The 14596-nt window shown below is 38.0% G+C and overlaps 1 protein-coding gene across 1 annotated transcript in view; it reads left to right on the top strand.

Annotated features, from left to right (window-relative positions):
- Positions 1 to 267: 267 nt before the first annotated feature.
- LOC112043209 (uncharacterized) overlaps positions 268 to 14596 on the top strand; it is a 29589-nt gene continuing 15260 nt past the window's right edge. The window contains exon 1 of the mRNA XM_024078517.2: positions 268 to 695. Coding sequence (XP_023934285.1) covers positions 321 to 695 — 375 coding nt within the window. The 5' untranslated portion in view covers positions 268 to 320. The remainder of the gene's footprint in view (positions 696 to 14596) is intronic.

A 14596-nucleotide genomic window follows, 5' to 3' on the forward strand; every position in this document is an offset into this window, starting at 1 on the left:
TCAACAGATGTAATATTCGCACGAATGTTCATTACAAGTGAATGCTTAAGTCTATCAGCATCTTAGCAGCACCTTAAGATAGTTTAAATTAAAGTAGGTAGTTTTAATATTATTTTAAAATAAGCTTGTATTCTACAAGTTAATTAAAAACATTAACACATTGATTTATTTCCAGCTCAGATATGACGTTAATGTGAATATTATCAAACAATCAGCCAACCTATGACCTGTACGAGTAGCGAGCGGGTTTACCCTGCCGCGCGCCATGTGGCCAGTCGCCGGCGGGCTCGCGCCAGTCATCCGTTACCCGCCGCCGCGCCATGTTGCGTCCCTGTATAATAGTCGCGTTGCTCGCGCAAATCCGCTCCGCGTACGTGACAGAACCCCCAACCTTCGCTGACAGACTCGACAGATTGTACCAGAAAGTTGAAAAATTCACAATCAGCCCCCCGAAAAACCATCTAGCACACAACAGTAAGTTGTATGCTAAACTCGATCGATTGAATTCGTTGACGCCCGATCGGAATCGGGATTTGACTGATGATGATGATGAGTTGCTGTCGGCGATGCAGCTGTGGGGGTCCATGAGTGATGATCAACTGCGAGGGCTTGTTAATGAGATACAGCAGGTGAAGGAAGAGGACAGGAGTGAGAGGTTACCGGACGGTGACTATGACGGTGATTGGCCTGATGATGTGAGTACAGTGTTTTATTAACCCGCAATATCTTCGATAACAGGTTGTTGTAACGACCCCCTACTGATTTAGGCCTCCCTCCTTACCTACAGGAGTCGGGATAATGACTTTGGTTTAGACCCACCATTCCGCTATAATGCGGTGTGGCGGCTATAGGGCGATAATTTTTAAATTTGATTCTTTATCGATCACTGTTAATAATAATAATAATGACCGGCACCGACTGAATGTACCAACTTCCCAGCTCCGGGCAGATTGAGACGCGCGAAAGAGCGTCAGCCAAATTAGAGAGAACTTGTAACAATAAAGTGACAGGTATATTTACACGATCCATTTGAGGCCCTTTTTTCTACTTAATAACTCAAAATCTCTGGTAGGTCTGTCAAAGTGACTAATTCACCGCCCGATTCAGGATTTGAACCCAGGACCTGGTGATCCAAAGCAACATCAGAGCAGCACAAGCCGACCGCTAATGACAGTCTCGCTGTAAAGTTCTCATTGATACAAAATTGATTAAGTCCAAACACAAGGTAACTGTTATAAGTCGTTGAGGAAATCCCTCGTCTGTGCTTCGGCTCCATCATCAGGTCGACACCAGACCTTCATTGAATTGTAGTGCTTTATAATACATAATGAAAACTTTAACAAACGCACTATATAGGTAATTGCCCCTATAATATTCGAAAGTTCCCCTCGATTTGTCCGGGATCCCATCATCCGATGATTGATCCTGACATGATTACTATGAGAGCAACTGGAAAGCATACCCTTTCAAACAACAAAAAGTATTTTTCAAATCGGTTCAGGCACCCTCGAGTGATCAGTGCCTCCTCCTTTTTTGAAGTCGGTTAAAATTGCACACAACTGAAAAATTGGAGGTGCATGCTCCGAGCCGGATTCAAACCCACACCCTCCGGAATAGGAGGCAGAGGTCATATCCACTGGGCTATCACGGATCAATAAATAAGTCTATACTAATAATAAAACATTGAATATTGTAATAAAAAATAACTATTTAAAAAATTCAAAATTCATTTATTTCAATTAGGCTTGGTTTACAAGCACTTTTAAAACGTCAAGTTATGTAATGATTTAATTTAATGGTGATAAGTAAATTCGAAAACTTAAAGTTACGAGGGCTCCAAATACGCCTTGGTCTTAGAAGAGCCCATAACAAACTCAACAAGGAAAATATTTAGAATACCTTATATATAATATAAACATTGTAAAACTTGTTGGCGAAAGTCAAAATTCCATTATTTTACAAAAATGTAGTAGGAATTAGTATTCATTGCAAGCATGCAGAAGCATTCCGGTGCCTACAGCACTGGTATGCAAATTTTTCTTCAAATAGATATTAGTTTAATTAGTGCAGTTCTACTTCCTATACACCTACTACTTAGGCACCATTACCCAGGCTCCTAACGACACGAAAGACGTAGATCAAATTATCTATACTTATAATAATAGATAATAATGAGTTTTTAAACAAAATATTAATATTATGAACATTAAGCAGTTACATTTTTTGGAAAATAATATTTAAAAATATGTTTTAAAACTACTAGAGATGCGCCGACTATGACTTTTGCCGATTAGCCGACTAGCCGATTAGTCGGTTGCAAAGATGCTGACTAGTCGGCTGATTAGTCGGCAATGCCGATCCCGGGTACGGGGATTTCCGTAGCGCAAGTCGCTTGCGAGTGTGTGGATGTGTTTTTCCTAATTTACGTTTGCGCGTAATGGCGAGCAAACGAAGGATTATATTAAAAAAAAAAATTATATAAATTATATTACATTCAAAAAAATAATCCCGATTGTCACGTTTCCCCTTGAGTGTACGAGAGGTATAAAATTTGCTGCCGTGCTCAACAAAATTTGTCATCTCACTACAGCGTAAAAAATGCTAAGTATAAGAAATCTTAATACCAATCAATAACTCTGTAGATGTAAATTTAATATTATATTCACCACTCATGTTTTATAGTTGTTATTTTATCACAAACAGACAAACAATTTTTAATTCACGTGTGCTTTTTTTTAATTTATGGTATCTTATCACAGGCGATGGCTTGTGCGTATAAACAATACATTTAATGTAAACTTTAACTAAACCTGCTAATTTTAAATAATAACTATCTTATGAATATTTTAATTGCCATCCTCAACTCAAAATGGCTTTGATGGACTTTTGCTTGCTGATACAGCTGAGCAAAAGTAATTTTTCTATTCTTGTTCATGGAAGTTAAGAGTTGTTTTAAAATTTAATCATAACAAAAAGGAAATCTTTAGTAAAGATGTTTTTTTCTTCCTTAATACATAATATTATTGAGAAATACATACAAAATAATAAGCCGACTAGTCGGCAACTCTGCCGATTAGTCGGCCTTACTGACTAGTGGCAACTAGTCGGCGCATCACTAAAAACTACCTTTTATAAGAAAAATGGTGTAAAAAAAACGAAACTTATTATTATTAGGACAAATCAAATAGGCGATATATACAATACGAAGGTTCTAAGTTCGATTTCCGACTGGCTTGATTGAGGTTTTCTTAATTGGTCCAGGTCTGGCTGGTGGGAGCCTTCGGCCGTGGTTAGTTACCACCCTACCGGCGAAGACGTAACACCAAGCAACTACCTTTTAACCAATTTAATATCATTGCCGCCAAGCGATTTAGCGTTCCGATACGATTTCGTGTATAAACCGAAAGGGGTGTGGATTTCTCATCATTCTTCTAGCAAATTAGCCCGCTTCCATCTTAGACTACATCCCATCTGCATCACTTACCATCAGGTGAGATTGTAATCAAGGGCTAACTTGTAAAGAATAAAAAAAAACCGAAAGGGGTGTGGATTTTTCATTCTTTACCTAACAAGCTAGCCCGCTACCATCTTAGATTGCATCATCACTTACCATCTGTTGAGATTTTAGTCAAGGACTATAGTGTGAAGAGTAAAAAAAGCCCAAAGACGAAAGTGTATCTTGTTTAGTTCAATAGTTCTTATGATCATAATACAGGCTTTCATACCCTGAAAATATTACAGTACGTCGAAGTATTAAGTTGAAGTGTCATTTTAATATCATCTACTTAGAGAGATCACGTCCCCAATCATCACATACGAAATCACAGTAAGCTATCGAAACTTCTCAGTGTATAGCAGATAGGAACACTAACACATACCGGAAGATACAAAATTAGATGATCCAATTAAAACAGACATAAATCTTTCCAACTATATTTTGTCAGCCATATTAATTAATTTATAATATAAGCATCATCTCTGTTTATTTTATCTATACTAATATTATAAAGAGTATACATTTTTTAATTTCTGAAAAATTCACATAACTGAAAAGTTGGAGGTATATGTCCGGATTCGAACCTACGCCTTACGAAATTGGAGGCAGCGGTTATATCCACTGGGCTATCACTGACTGTAAAGTATACTGCAACGTATTCATATATTTTTTGAACATTAAAGTCTCAAATACTTCATTGTAAAGTGGCCGGATTTATTAACAACTGGTCGTGAGTTCGATCCCCGTTGGTCTATTGTCGTATCCACTCATAACAGTCTTTTCCAATTCATTGCAGGGCAACAGGAATATTGGTGTTTTTAGAATTCGCATTTTACTATACGAGTATTCTATCAATAGAGCCGTGATAGTCCAGTTGATATGACCTCTGCCTCCAATTCCGGAGGGTGTGGGTTCGAATCCGGTCCGGGGCATGCACCTCCAATTTTTCAGTTGAGTGCATTTTAAGAAATTAAATATCAAGTGTCTCAAACGGTGAAAGAAAAACTTTGTGAAGAAACCTGCATACCAGAGAACTTTCTTAATTCTCTGCGTGTGTGTCTGCCAATCCGCATTGGGCCAGCGTGGTGGACTATTGGCCTAACCACTCTTATTCTGCGAGGAGACTCGAGCAGTGAGCCGAATATGGGTTGATACCGAATTCTATCAATAGAAACACCTTAAACAGGTGGTATTGTCGATCGAAGTGCAACGTAGTTTGTCTTATGAAGTTATTGATGTCAGAAGTTCCCCTTATCTGCTAATTCGAGAAGTTGACATTTATCTCGGCGTATGACTCATATTCTCGAAATGCATTAGTTGGCAGAACAAATGTTTACATGCAGTTATTATATTTTAATAGTTAGCATTGAGTTTGGTCTAAATTTGAATTTGACTACTCTAGCACCTAAAGCTTTATCGTCAACTAGACCCGGTGAAGCTTCGCTTTCTTGTGTCTTCCCTACCCCTACCCTACCAGATACCCCACGGTTCCACCAGCGTTGTTTCCGGGTCCCGTGGAAAAACAGGAATAAAATACAGTGTATGACACTCACGAATAACGTAGCTTTCTATTGGTAAAAAAAATTCGAAATCGGTTCAGGATGTACTGATATACCCCCCCCCCCTACAACCTCACAAACTTTACCTCTATAAAATATTAGTATCGATAGTTTTTCATTTACATTCAGATGGCTTGATTCGTCGACTTATTATTCACTACTATTATAAAAATATATAACCCACTAACGAACACGGTTAGGCTTCGCTTTGACTTCTTCACTTCTTAGCTGTGTAGCTATATGGAGCTGATTGTACACTACATCGAGATACTATTATGGTAGCTAGAAGCTATATTATCAGACTAGCCGACGCCCCGCGGTTTTACCCGTATACTTCCCGTTCCCTTGAGAATACGGCGATAAAATATAGCTTATGACACTCACAAATAACGTAGCTTTCTAGTGGTAAAAGAATATTCAAAATCGATCCAGTAGATCCAGAGATTACCCCCTACAATACCACAAACTTAACTCTACAATATCACTTTATAAGGGTATTGTCACTGAAAATACGCAAGTGTAAGGTATATTCTTAATGGTAAGATAAAAAGCTTTTAAAAAGGGCTTATTTACTAGTGAGTCTATAATCATTAAAGCAATATATCGTTTACTATTTATCTCTGGTATGTCTATAAAACAAACACTGCCATAGGTCAATTGACATTGGTAAGTAAATGTTCACAGTTCAAGGATGCAGTGGCGTAATGAACGCATACTTCGTGCAATTAAAATACCTTTAGGCTTTCAGGGCTCCAACATTGTATGGTGTTGCTAGCGATTGCATTTGAATAGAATATCTATCAATTTTCCTTAAAACCAACATCCATATTCATAAGCTAAGCTATAAAAAGTTTATAATAGGTATAAATCTCCTGATATGGAAGCGAATTTTAAGATTTTACTATTGTTCTTGATCTAAGATGCTGGGTACACTAGGATATCCTAGAAATTTGGCAGAAAATTTGGCTTTCCATAATATGATAGGTGTTAAGTTTCAAGTTTTTTGATCCTATAGAAAGGTAAATATATATAAAAGCTTTCAAACTGAAACACCGATAAAATAATTCATTTTATTGATTGTCTATTTGCTGAAAGCTCCTGAATGAGACCGCAATATCGTCACCGGAGAATTTGAAGGCTACAAGCTCTACCAGGCTAGAGTCTAAAGCAGTGGTTCCTAAACTTTTTTTCTGGTAATCTTTTTTTTCTCATAGGCCACTTTCTAATTTAACTGGTTACGGTGGACCTCTCTATCCAAAACTCGACAAAAAATGTGATTAAGATAATTAAATAATTGATTGTGTGTGGATGCCAAAAAATCAATAAAATTGTCCAGGCAACAAGTAATTCCAGCCAACTTTAATTTTTGATATCTACTCTCAGCACAAGGAATCAATTAGTTCACAAAATATTTACTTATTTAGTATCTGTTCTGTCTGTAAAATCTGGTTTCATAACGAATGGGGGATTCGGTATGAAACCAGATAAATTTTCGTGGATCCCCGCTTACGAATCGTGAACCCCCATTTTTATGTCAAGTCAATGTAGACCGCCGCCGAGCCTTCCGTAGACCCCTGGGGGTCCACCTGGACCACTTTGGGAATCGATGGTCTAAAGGCTACATAACGTAAAGTTATTTTTGAAGGGTTCGGACTTCGCTAAGAATTGAAATTGTAGTTAGGCTTGATGTTCGGATCAATGGGATTTGTGAGTCAAGTAAAATCAATCCATCAAGAGACAAACTAGTTTATGTAATGAATTCCCCTTAACGAAGACGAAGGCGAAAGCTAGTAAATAAATAGTGTCCGTCTGTCGTTGCTCATCTAACTATTGGAAGCACGTCGCTAATCTATTTTAGTGTCTGCATCGTCTGCACACTGCAGTCATTCACATTTTATACGCGCCCCGCATACACTATCGCTTCGTTAAGTGTCCCCGCACACGGGTGCCAAGCCTGCATGAAGGTAACTTGATGCGCAGCAATCTTCCCCTATGGGCGCCCCTTGGCCCTATCCTCAGGTATTGTTGTTACAAAGAATAAATTAAGTAATAAAATTCTTGCGTCGAAGGTACATTATGTATGTTTTGTTCCTCCAGCACTTATCCCATGCTAGATGATTTTAATGTTTTTTGATCTTTTCAAAGGGATTTAATTTTTTTTGTCGATCATCTCTAGTGTCTCCTAGACGAGATGCTTTTGATGCGCTAAAATATTTAAGCCTCAATAGCTCAACGATAGTAGCGGTCGGACTCATCACCGAGGGGTAGTGGTTCGATCCCCGCCCCGTTGATCTATTGTCGTACTCACTCCTAGCACAGTCTTTCCCGACTAGTTGGAGGAGAATGGGAATATTGGTCATATTATAAAATATATGGCAAATATTCTTAAAAAAAAAATAGCTTATAGCATAATAATAAAGGACTGACCAAAGCCATAAAATACCGTCGTCCACAACCACCTCTTTACTATAGTTTCCCTACAATTTACATGGACTCACCGCATACGGCTCGGGACGCCGATAAAGTTAAGCTTAGTTTATAAGCACTTATAAAACGTCAGCTTATAATGTTATTAGATAACTAGCGGACGCCCGCGACTTCGTCCGCGTGAAACCCTACTACTAGCCCTACCCCTCCCCTACCCTACCCCGACCCTACCCATACCCTACCCTATCCTAGGGGTAGGATAGGGTAGGGTATGGGTAGGGTAGGGGAGGGGTAGGGCTAGTAGTAGGGTTTCACCCTACCCTACCCTACCCTATTCTACCCCTACCCTACCCCTACCTTATCCGCACCCTGCCACTACTCTACCCCCACCCTACCCCTACACTAACCCTACCCTACCCCTACCCTACCACGCGACGGCGACGGAAGCTTAAAAATGGAGTATTTTCTCCCGTTTTCTCAACATTTCCCTTCACTGCTCTGCTCCTATTGATTGTAGCGTGATGAAAAGTATACTATAATCTGCCCAGGAGTATGAAAAATAATTGTACCAAGTTTTGTTAAAATCCGTCAAGTAGTTTTTGTTTCTATAACGAACATACAACGCGACGGAAGCTCAAAAAATTGAGTAACTTCTCCCGTTTTCCTAACATTGCCCTTCACTGCTCTGCTCCTATTGATCATAGCGTGATGAAAAGTATAGTATAACCTGCCCAGGAGTATGAAGAATAATTGTACCAAGTTTCGTTAAAATCCGTCCGTATATTTCATGTACAGAATTGACCTCTCTACAGATTTATTATAAGTATAGATTAGCCGAGGTTTTCGTGGAAAAGTCTTTAGGTAGATCTTTTAAACTGTCTGCAAAGACACTGAAGAGTATTGACTAATACATTAACAAGTTGCTTATTTTCACAGAAATTGTATTCAAGTTACGTACAAGTCTTTGGGAAGGCCTCTTTAACTGTGTACTTTATTGTTGACTGAAACAAGTAGAGGTTGTTTGACTAAGAGGCCAATTTGCATTTAGTCACTTTCGATCCGTGTTGTGGCTGAATCATTTATGTAAACTGTGCGAGTGAAAAGTGTTGAGATGTCTGTAACGATCCTAGTATTTTCATTTTCTTTTTACGCATAATGTTTCGAATTCGACCGTTGGAATTTGTTATTATATGAATCTTCTTCAATCAAAGAAGCCTGAAGTACGTACATACTATGTTCAGAAAACAAAAAATAACGTTATTTAAAAATTATAGAATTAAAAAAAATGTGTAAATGTAGGTGAACATACTAGTATATCTAATTTATGTCTGTGATTCTCCTTAATTTGTCCTGATTTATAGCTAAAAATCAGCTTTATATCATTTGTGTAATTTGAGCCTGAGTTTCTATTTGATTACGGGCTGATTTCTCTAAATTTTGAAAATATAAGTCAGTTCTTGCAACCTACTACTTTTTACCACTACCACTACGGTCCATAATTGGCTACTATACATATTGTAAGATGAGTAAGAGCGGGGGCACACGAGCGGTGCGGCGCCGCAACGTTGTTATGTCGCAGCAGCGCCGTAGGACAGTCTGTTACTAAAGTAGTGTTGTGATGAATAGACAGCTGAGCGGTGCCGCTCCGACGTCGCGTATTCACCACTCCCTCGCCTCGTCTCGGTGGTTGCAAGTCCGGTGCGGCACCGGAGCATATCGTGTGACATGCCACAGATACTATGTAAGTGTTCATTTACACGAGTGGCAGCTGCTACTGACGACTGCAGTCGACTCTCGGCGGCGGTTGATGGTGGTCGCCGACTGCAGTCGACTGCCGTTGGCTGCCTCTGTCGCCTGCCGTCGAGACATCGCTCGCCAACTGCAATCGACTGCGATCGTCGGTAGAGTTGTCGCTCGTGTAAATGAACCCTAAGAAGACGCAGCGACATCGTTTCAGCGCCGCACCGCCGCCACAACGTTTCGTGCGCCATAAAAATACGAACTTTCAGCATTTATAAAAACTGCATCTTTTATGTCTATGATATCGTTGGCTCTAACGATACAGTCACGACGACTAACTTGAAGTAAATTAAATTGAATTCAATTGAGCTTAGTGTTAAATGTAAATGCAACCAGTATGCGAGATAATATTTAGCTAAAGTTCCCAGCAAATGTAATAGTTGTCAACTAACCAGGTTGTCACGTTCTCTTGAATATATCACTATTTCATATTGCTAACATTACAAATTGCAATTCCCTTCAAGGTATGCGTCATTAGGCCTACTTAGATATTAAGCCTATACCCAGGTATACCTACTTTGTCACTAGGATAGTTAATTTACAATGTTCTAGCTATGCATCAGATATTATTGTGCATTGTATTTAAACACACTTATACGTGCTTTTTGAAGAACACACACACATAAACAAATAACATTTTTTGGCTTTATTCGGGACATACAGCCAATCACATTTGACGGTCTCCGTGGCGCAGTGGTATGCGCGGTGGATTTACAAAACAGAGGTCCTGGGTTCGATCCCCGGCTGGGCCGATTGAGATTTTGTTAATTGATCCGGCTTCGGCCGTGATTAAGCGTTCCGGTACAATGTTATGCAGAAACCGAAAAAGGGTGTGAATTTTCATCTCGCTTCCATCTTAGATTGCATCATCACCATCAGGTGAGACTGTAGTCGAGGGCTAACTTGTAAAGAACGAAAAAAAAAAGGACTCGAATACTGGACTTCTTAATTTGCTACCGACAAGCTTTCAAAGTTCAGATACTAATATTATAATATAATGGTGATAATAATCAGTCGATAATTAAAAAATTAAATTCAAGAGGGTTTAAGCAAGCGAACAACGTTGATTTGCTCGTAATAAACGCGCTAATCTCAGGAACTACTGGTCCTATTTGAAAAATTCTTTCAGTGTTATATAGCCCTTTTATCGAGGAAGGCTATAAGCTATATATTATCCCCGTATTCCTACGGGAACGGAAACCACGCGGGTGCAACCGCGCGGCGTCACATAGTGTTTATATAAGCCCATATTATGATCTCGGGACAGTTTCCCACGCTCTATCCCGTTCCAGGCGTAAATAGTTATAAATATAACGCAGCAGATGTGTCCGACCAACATTGCACCAACTGTGTTCATTTTACATGCTCTATTCTCTATGGTCTATTTATAGGACGCCATGTTGGATAGCGGGATACTGTTTTGCAAAAGAAAAAATGGCGGGAAAAAGTAAACGGCTTAACAGCTTTTTAATTAAGAAATGAAGGAGTTGAATTTAATCAGACATTATTAACAACCATATTCGGCTCACTTTTGAGCACAAGTCTCCTTTCAAAATAAGATGGACTTATAATATGGCTAATAGTCCACCACGCAGGCATAATGCGGATTGGCAGAGTTCACACACGTAGAGAATTAAGAAAATTCTCAGGTATGCAGCTTTCCTCACAATGTTTTTCCTTCACCGTGATATTTAATTTATTAAATTTTCTTATTTTTTATTTCATTTTATTAAATATTTCATTTATTTCAAGTAGGCTTAATAGTTACAAGCATTTTGAAATGTCAGGTTTGTCTGTTTGTTAAAACCATGTTCAAAGTGATGAAAAACAATTTCATAACAGAACATCGAAGATAACTCCATGTTTCATATAAACAACAGAACAACAAATAAATACTTACCGCAATTTATATAATTACGCAAGAATTCCAAAAATAATTACATACTGTCCAATTAGTAACAGACTCGAGTATATTTTATCGAAAGAGTGTTGTCAGAGCAATTATTTAAATTAATTCCTCTATCAATAATGCAGATATTATTACGGGTTAGCAAGCGTACAGTGTGGAACTAAAGATCAGTAGACAATATTTTTTTCTAAGAAACAAATCTATATGGTTGAGGTGTTGAGGGGTTTGATAGCTTTAATTATATATTTTACTTTACTTTACTTTACTTATCAATTTGTGACTTTACTTATCAATATGTGACAAAATTAACGATGCAAATGAATATGTCATTTCCAATGTAACGTTTGAGTACCATTTGTGTTTATGTAAACAAACATGCTCTTGTAATTCGGGAAACCTTTCTGATATATAAGAAAGATGTATTTTGCCGGATTTTCGCAGTAATAAACCATATAAACCTCCTTTCACCAACCATACAAAAAATATCCTTAAAGCTCGTTTCTGAATTTAATTGCATTGTTAGTATTGCGTGGTATTGCACTCGTCTTTGAAGTCGATTTTGTTGTCAATACTGTGCCGTGATTGAATTTTGATGAATTTTTCATGTCACAATCAAAAGTTTATTCCCAGTAGGCTTATATTGCACGCACATTCGAAACTTCAGGGTCTTTTTCTTTGTGGTGTCTTCGAAATGTTTACTTTGCAGAGAAAAACTGACAACTAAATGATTTTAAAAGATACATTATAAACTTTGATGCTGTTTTCTGCACCATCGACTTTTTAACCATTTCGTTCAACGTACAGTACTGTACGCTTACTACGCGAGCGCATTACTCAACAGTTGGCTATGGGCAGGCGGTTCATTGGTCCGCCAGGCCGTCTGCGGCGGTTAATTTTAACTAAACGATCAAACGAATGATTTACAATGCGCGATCAACGAGAATTGGCGTTTGCGCACTTCGTTTTGGAGACACTTTGTTTAGGGACATCGTTTTAAGCACACTTTTCTTTTGTGTACTTCGATTTAAAATGAAATTCGTTAGTGAATTGCGTTTTGAGCAAACTTTCCGTTTGTGCACTTCGTTTTGAGTAAACTTTCCGTTTGTGCACTTCGTTTTGAGTAAATTTTCCGTTTGTGCACTTCGTTTTGAGTAAACTTTCCGTTTGTACAGTTCATTTTGAGCAAACTTTTCGTTTGTGTAGTTCGTTTTGAGCAAACTTTTCGTTTGTGTAGTTCGTTTTGAGTAAACTTTCCGTTTGTGCACTTCGTTTTGAGTAAATTTTCCGTTTATGCACTTCGTTTTGAGTAAACTTTCCGTTTGTGCACTTTGTTTTGAGTAAACTTTCCGTTTGTGCACTTAATTTTGAGTAAACTTTCCGTTTGTGCACTTAGTTTTGAGTAAACTTACAAACGGAAAGTTTACTCAAAACTAAGTGCACAAACGGAAAGTTTACTCAAAACGAAGTGCATAAACGGAAAGTTTACTCAAAACAAAGTGCACAAACGGAAAGTTGCACTTCGTTTTGAGTAAACTTTCCGTTTGTGCACTTCGTTTTGAACATAATTTCCGTTTGTAAGTACCTACACTTCGTTTTAGACTCACTCTCGAATCTATTATCAAAATGAAACGATCATGTACAAGCTTTTTGCTGTTGTAATTGTTATTACTCCAAGCCAGATTAATAACTACAATGCAATGCAGCTTGGGGCAATTAATAGTGCGTAATTAGCAATAAAATATTTTTGCTGACTCAACTGTTTAGTGATAATAAAGATAATAATGTAAATCTAAATCAACTAATCAAACAAACCAAAAGCTATCGAAGATACTACGGTTAACTAAGTGATATTTAAGCCCTTTCCCGTTACCGTGGATTTGATGTGGTAATGTCCTTCGCTGAGCACGCGCACGCATACTAATGAGGCGGGTACGTGCATAACTGAGCTTGTTATGAGTCGGGCATATAAGGGTCATAGCACACTTATCAATTCTCAAAGGGATCGTCAACGTATCGCCTCGAAGTCCACGTGCGATTCCACTATTTTACATTTACGACGAACATTTTGTCTATGAGACACACGTCTTATTTGAATATGAATTTTTTAAGCTGCCAAAATTAAAATGCACTTTTTCGTCATTAACAAGAAGTTGCCATGGAAACGAACGATGTTGTGACAACGTTCGTTTGATGTAATTTAACAGAATGCAGTGAAATGGTCAACGACGCTAGGCTAGGCGACGCTACGTTTACGACTCGCTTATTGAAAGGTGAGAGGGGCAATCGTGCAAAAAGACGTGTTCGGGTACTATACGGAGAGATGTAGACTTGACTCTAACCGAGACGATTACGTTACGATTATGATTAGTGTGCTTTGCTGTAAAGAGTATTAGAAAAAAAACTGAATGGCTCGAGTTAATGCGGTGCCGATCATTTTACAAGTTGTTTTATGTGTGATATAACCCTTAGTCTGCCCATCACTAAACTGCCTGCAGGAATACATTCCCTTAATCTCCCTATTGATATAGACCGCCAAAGGATTCTAAGCCACGATTTATTTGTACTCTTTGTAAACCATAATAATAGTTTTACATCGTTAATATCTTAGATATTTACTTGATCATAAAAGACCACCAACGAACTTCGAACATCTAGATATTTATTAGAACGAACGTAACGTACGAATAAATTTATTTCGTAAACAAAAATAAATAGGTATACAAATTGTATTTTTTGTGTTTTAACTTTTAATAAATCACAATTATTCTGAAATAGTAATAATATATAAGTACATATAAATGTAAAATAAATAGTAGACTATTATATCAGGATAAATTATATGTAATTCATACGGTTTCCGGACGACTAGCTTCATCCTTTGCAACTTCACGAAAGCCCATTCAGAGAACACGATGTTGCGAGCGTCCGATAATAAACGATATACGTACAACTATACCTAGCGATATACCGCCAGTCTTTAAATAAACAATAGATGCATTATTTCTTGCATATCATGTCAATGAGCGTAAGTAATAGCCATTCTTTGATATGTGCTTGATCATAAAAAAGCTCCAACGAACTTAGAATATCTAGATATTTATTAGAACGAAATTATTATTTGTACTGCAACTATTCACAAAAATAAATAGTAGAAAATTATATCCGGATATATTATTAAATGTAATTCTGACGGTTACCGGATGACTTCATCCCTAGCAAGTTCAAGAAAGCACATTTAAAGAACACGATGGTGTTGCAAGCGTCCGCTAGTAAACGATATACGTACAACTATACCTAGCGATATACCGCCAGTCTTTAAATAAACAATAGATGCATTATTTCCTGAATATCCTGTCAATGAGCGTAAGTTATAGCCGGCTGGCCGCGCAGTCACGACGCCTGATT

This window comes from Bicyclus anynana, chromosome 9, assembly GCF_947172395.1.
Source record: "Bicyclus anynana chromosome 9, ilBicAnyn1.1, whole genome shotgun sequence".
Classification (NCBI taxonomy): domain Eukaryota; kingdom Metazoa; phylum Arthropoda; class Insecta; order Lepidoptera; family Nymphalidae; genus Bicyclus; species Bicyclus anynana.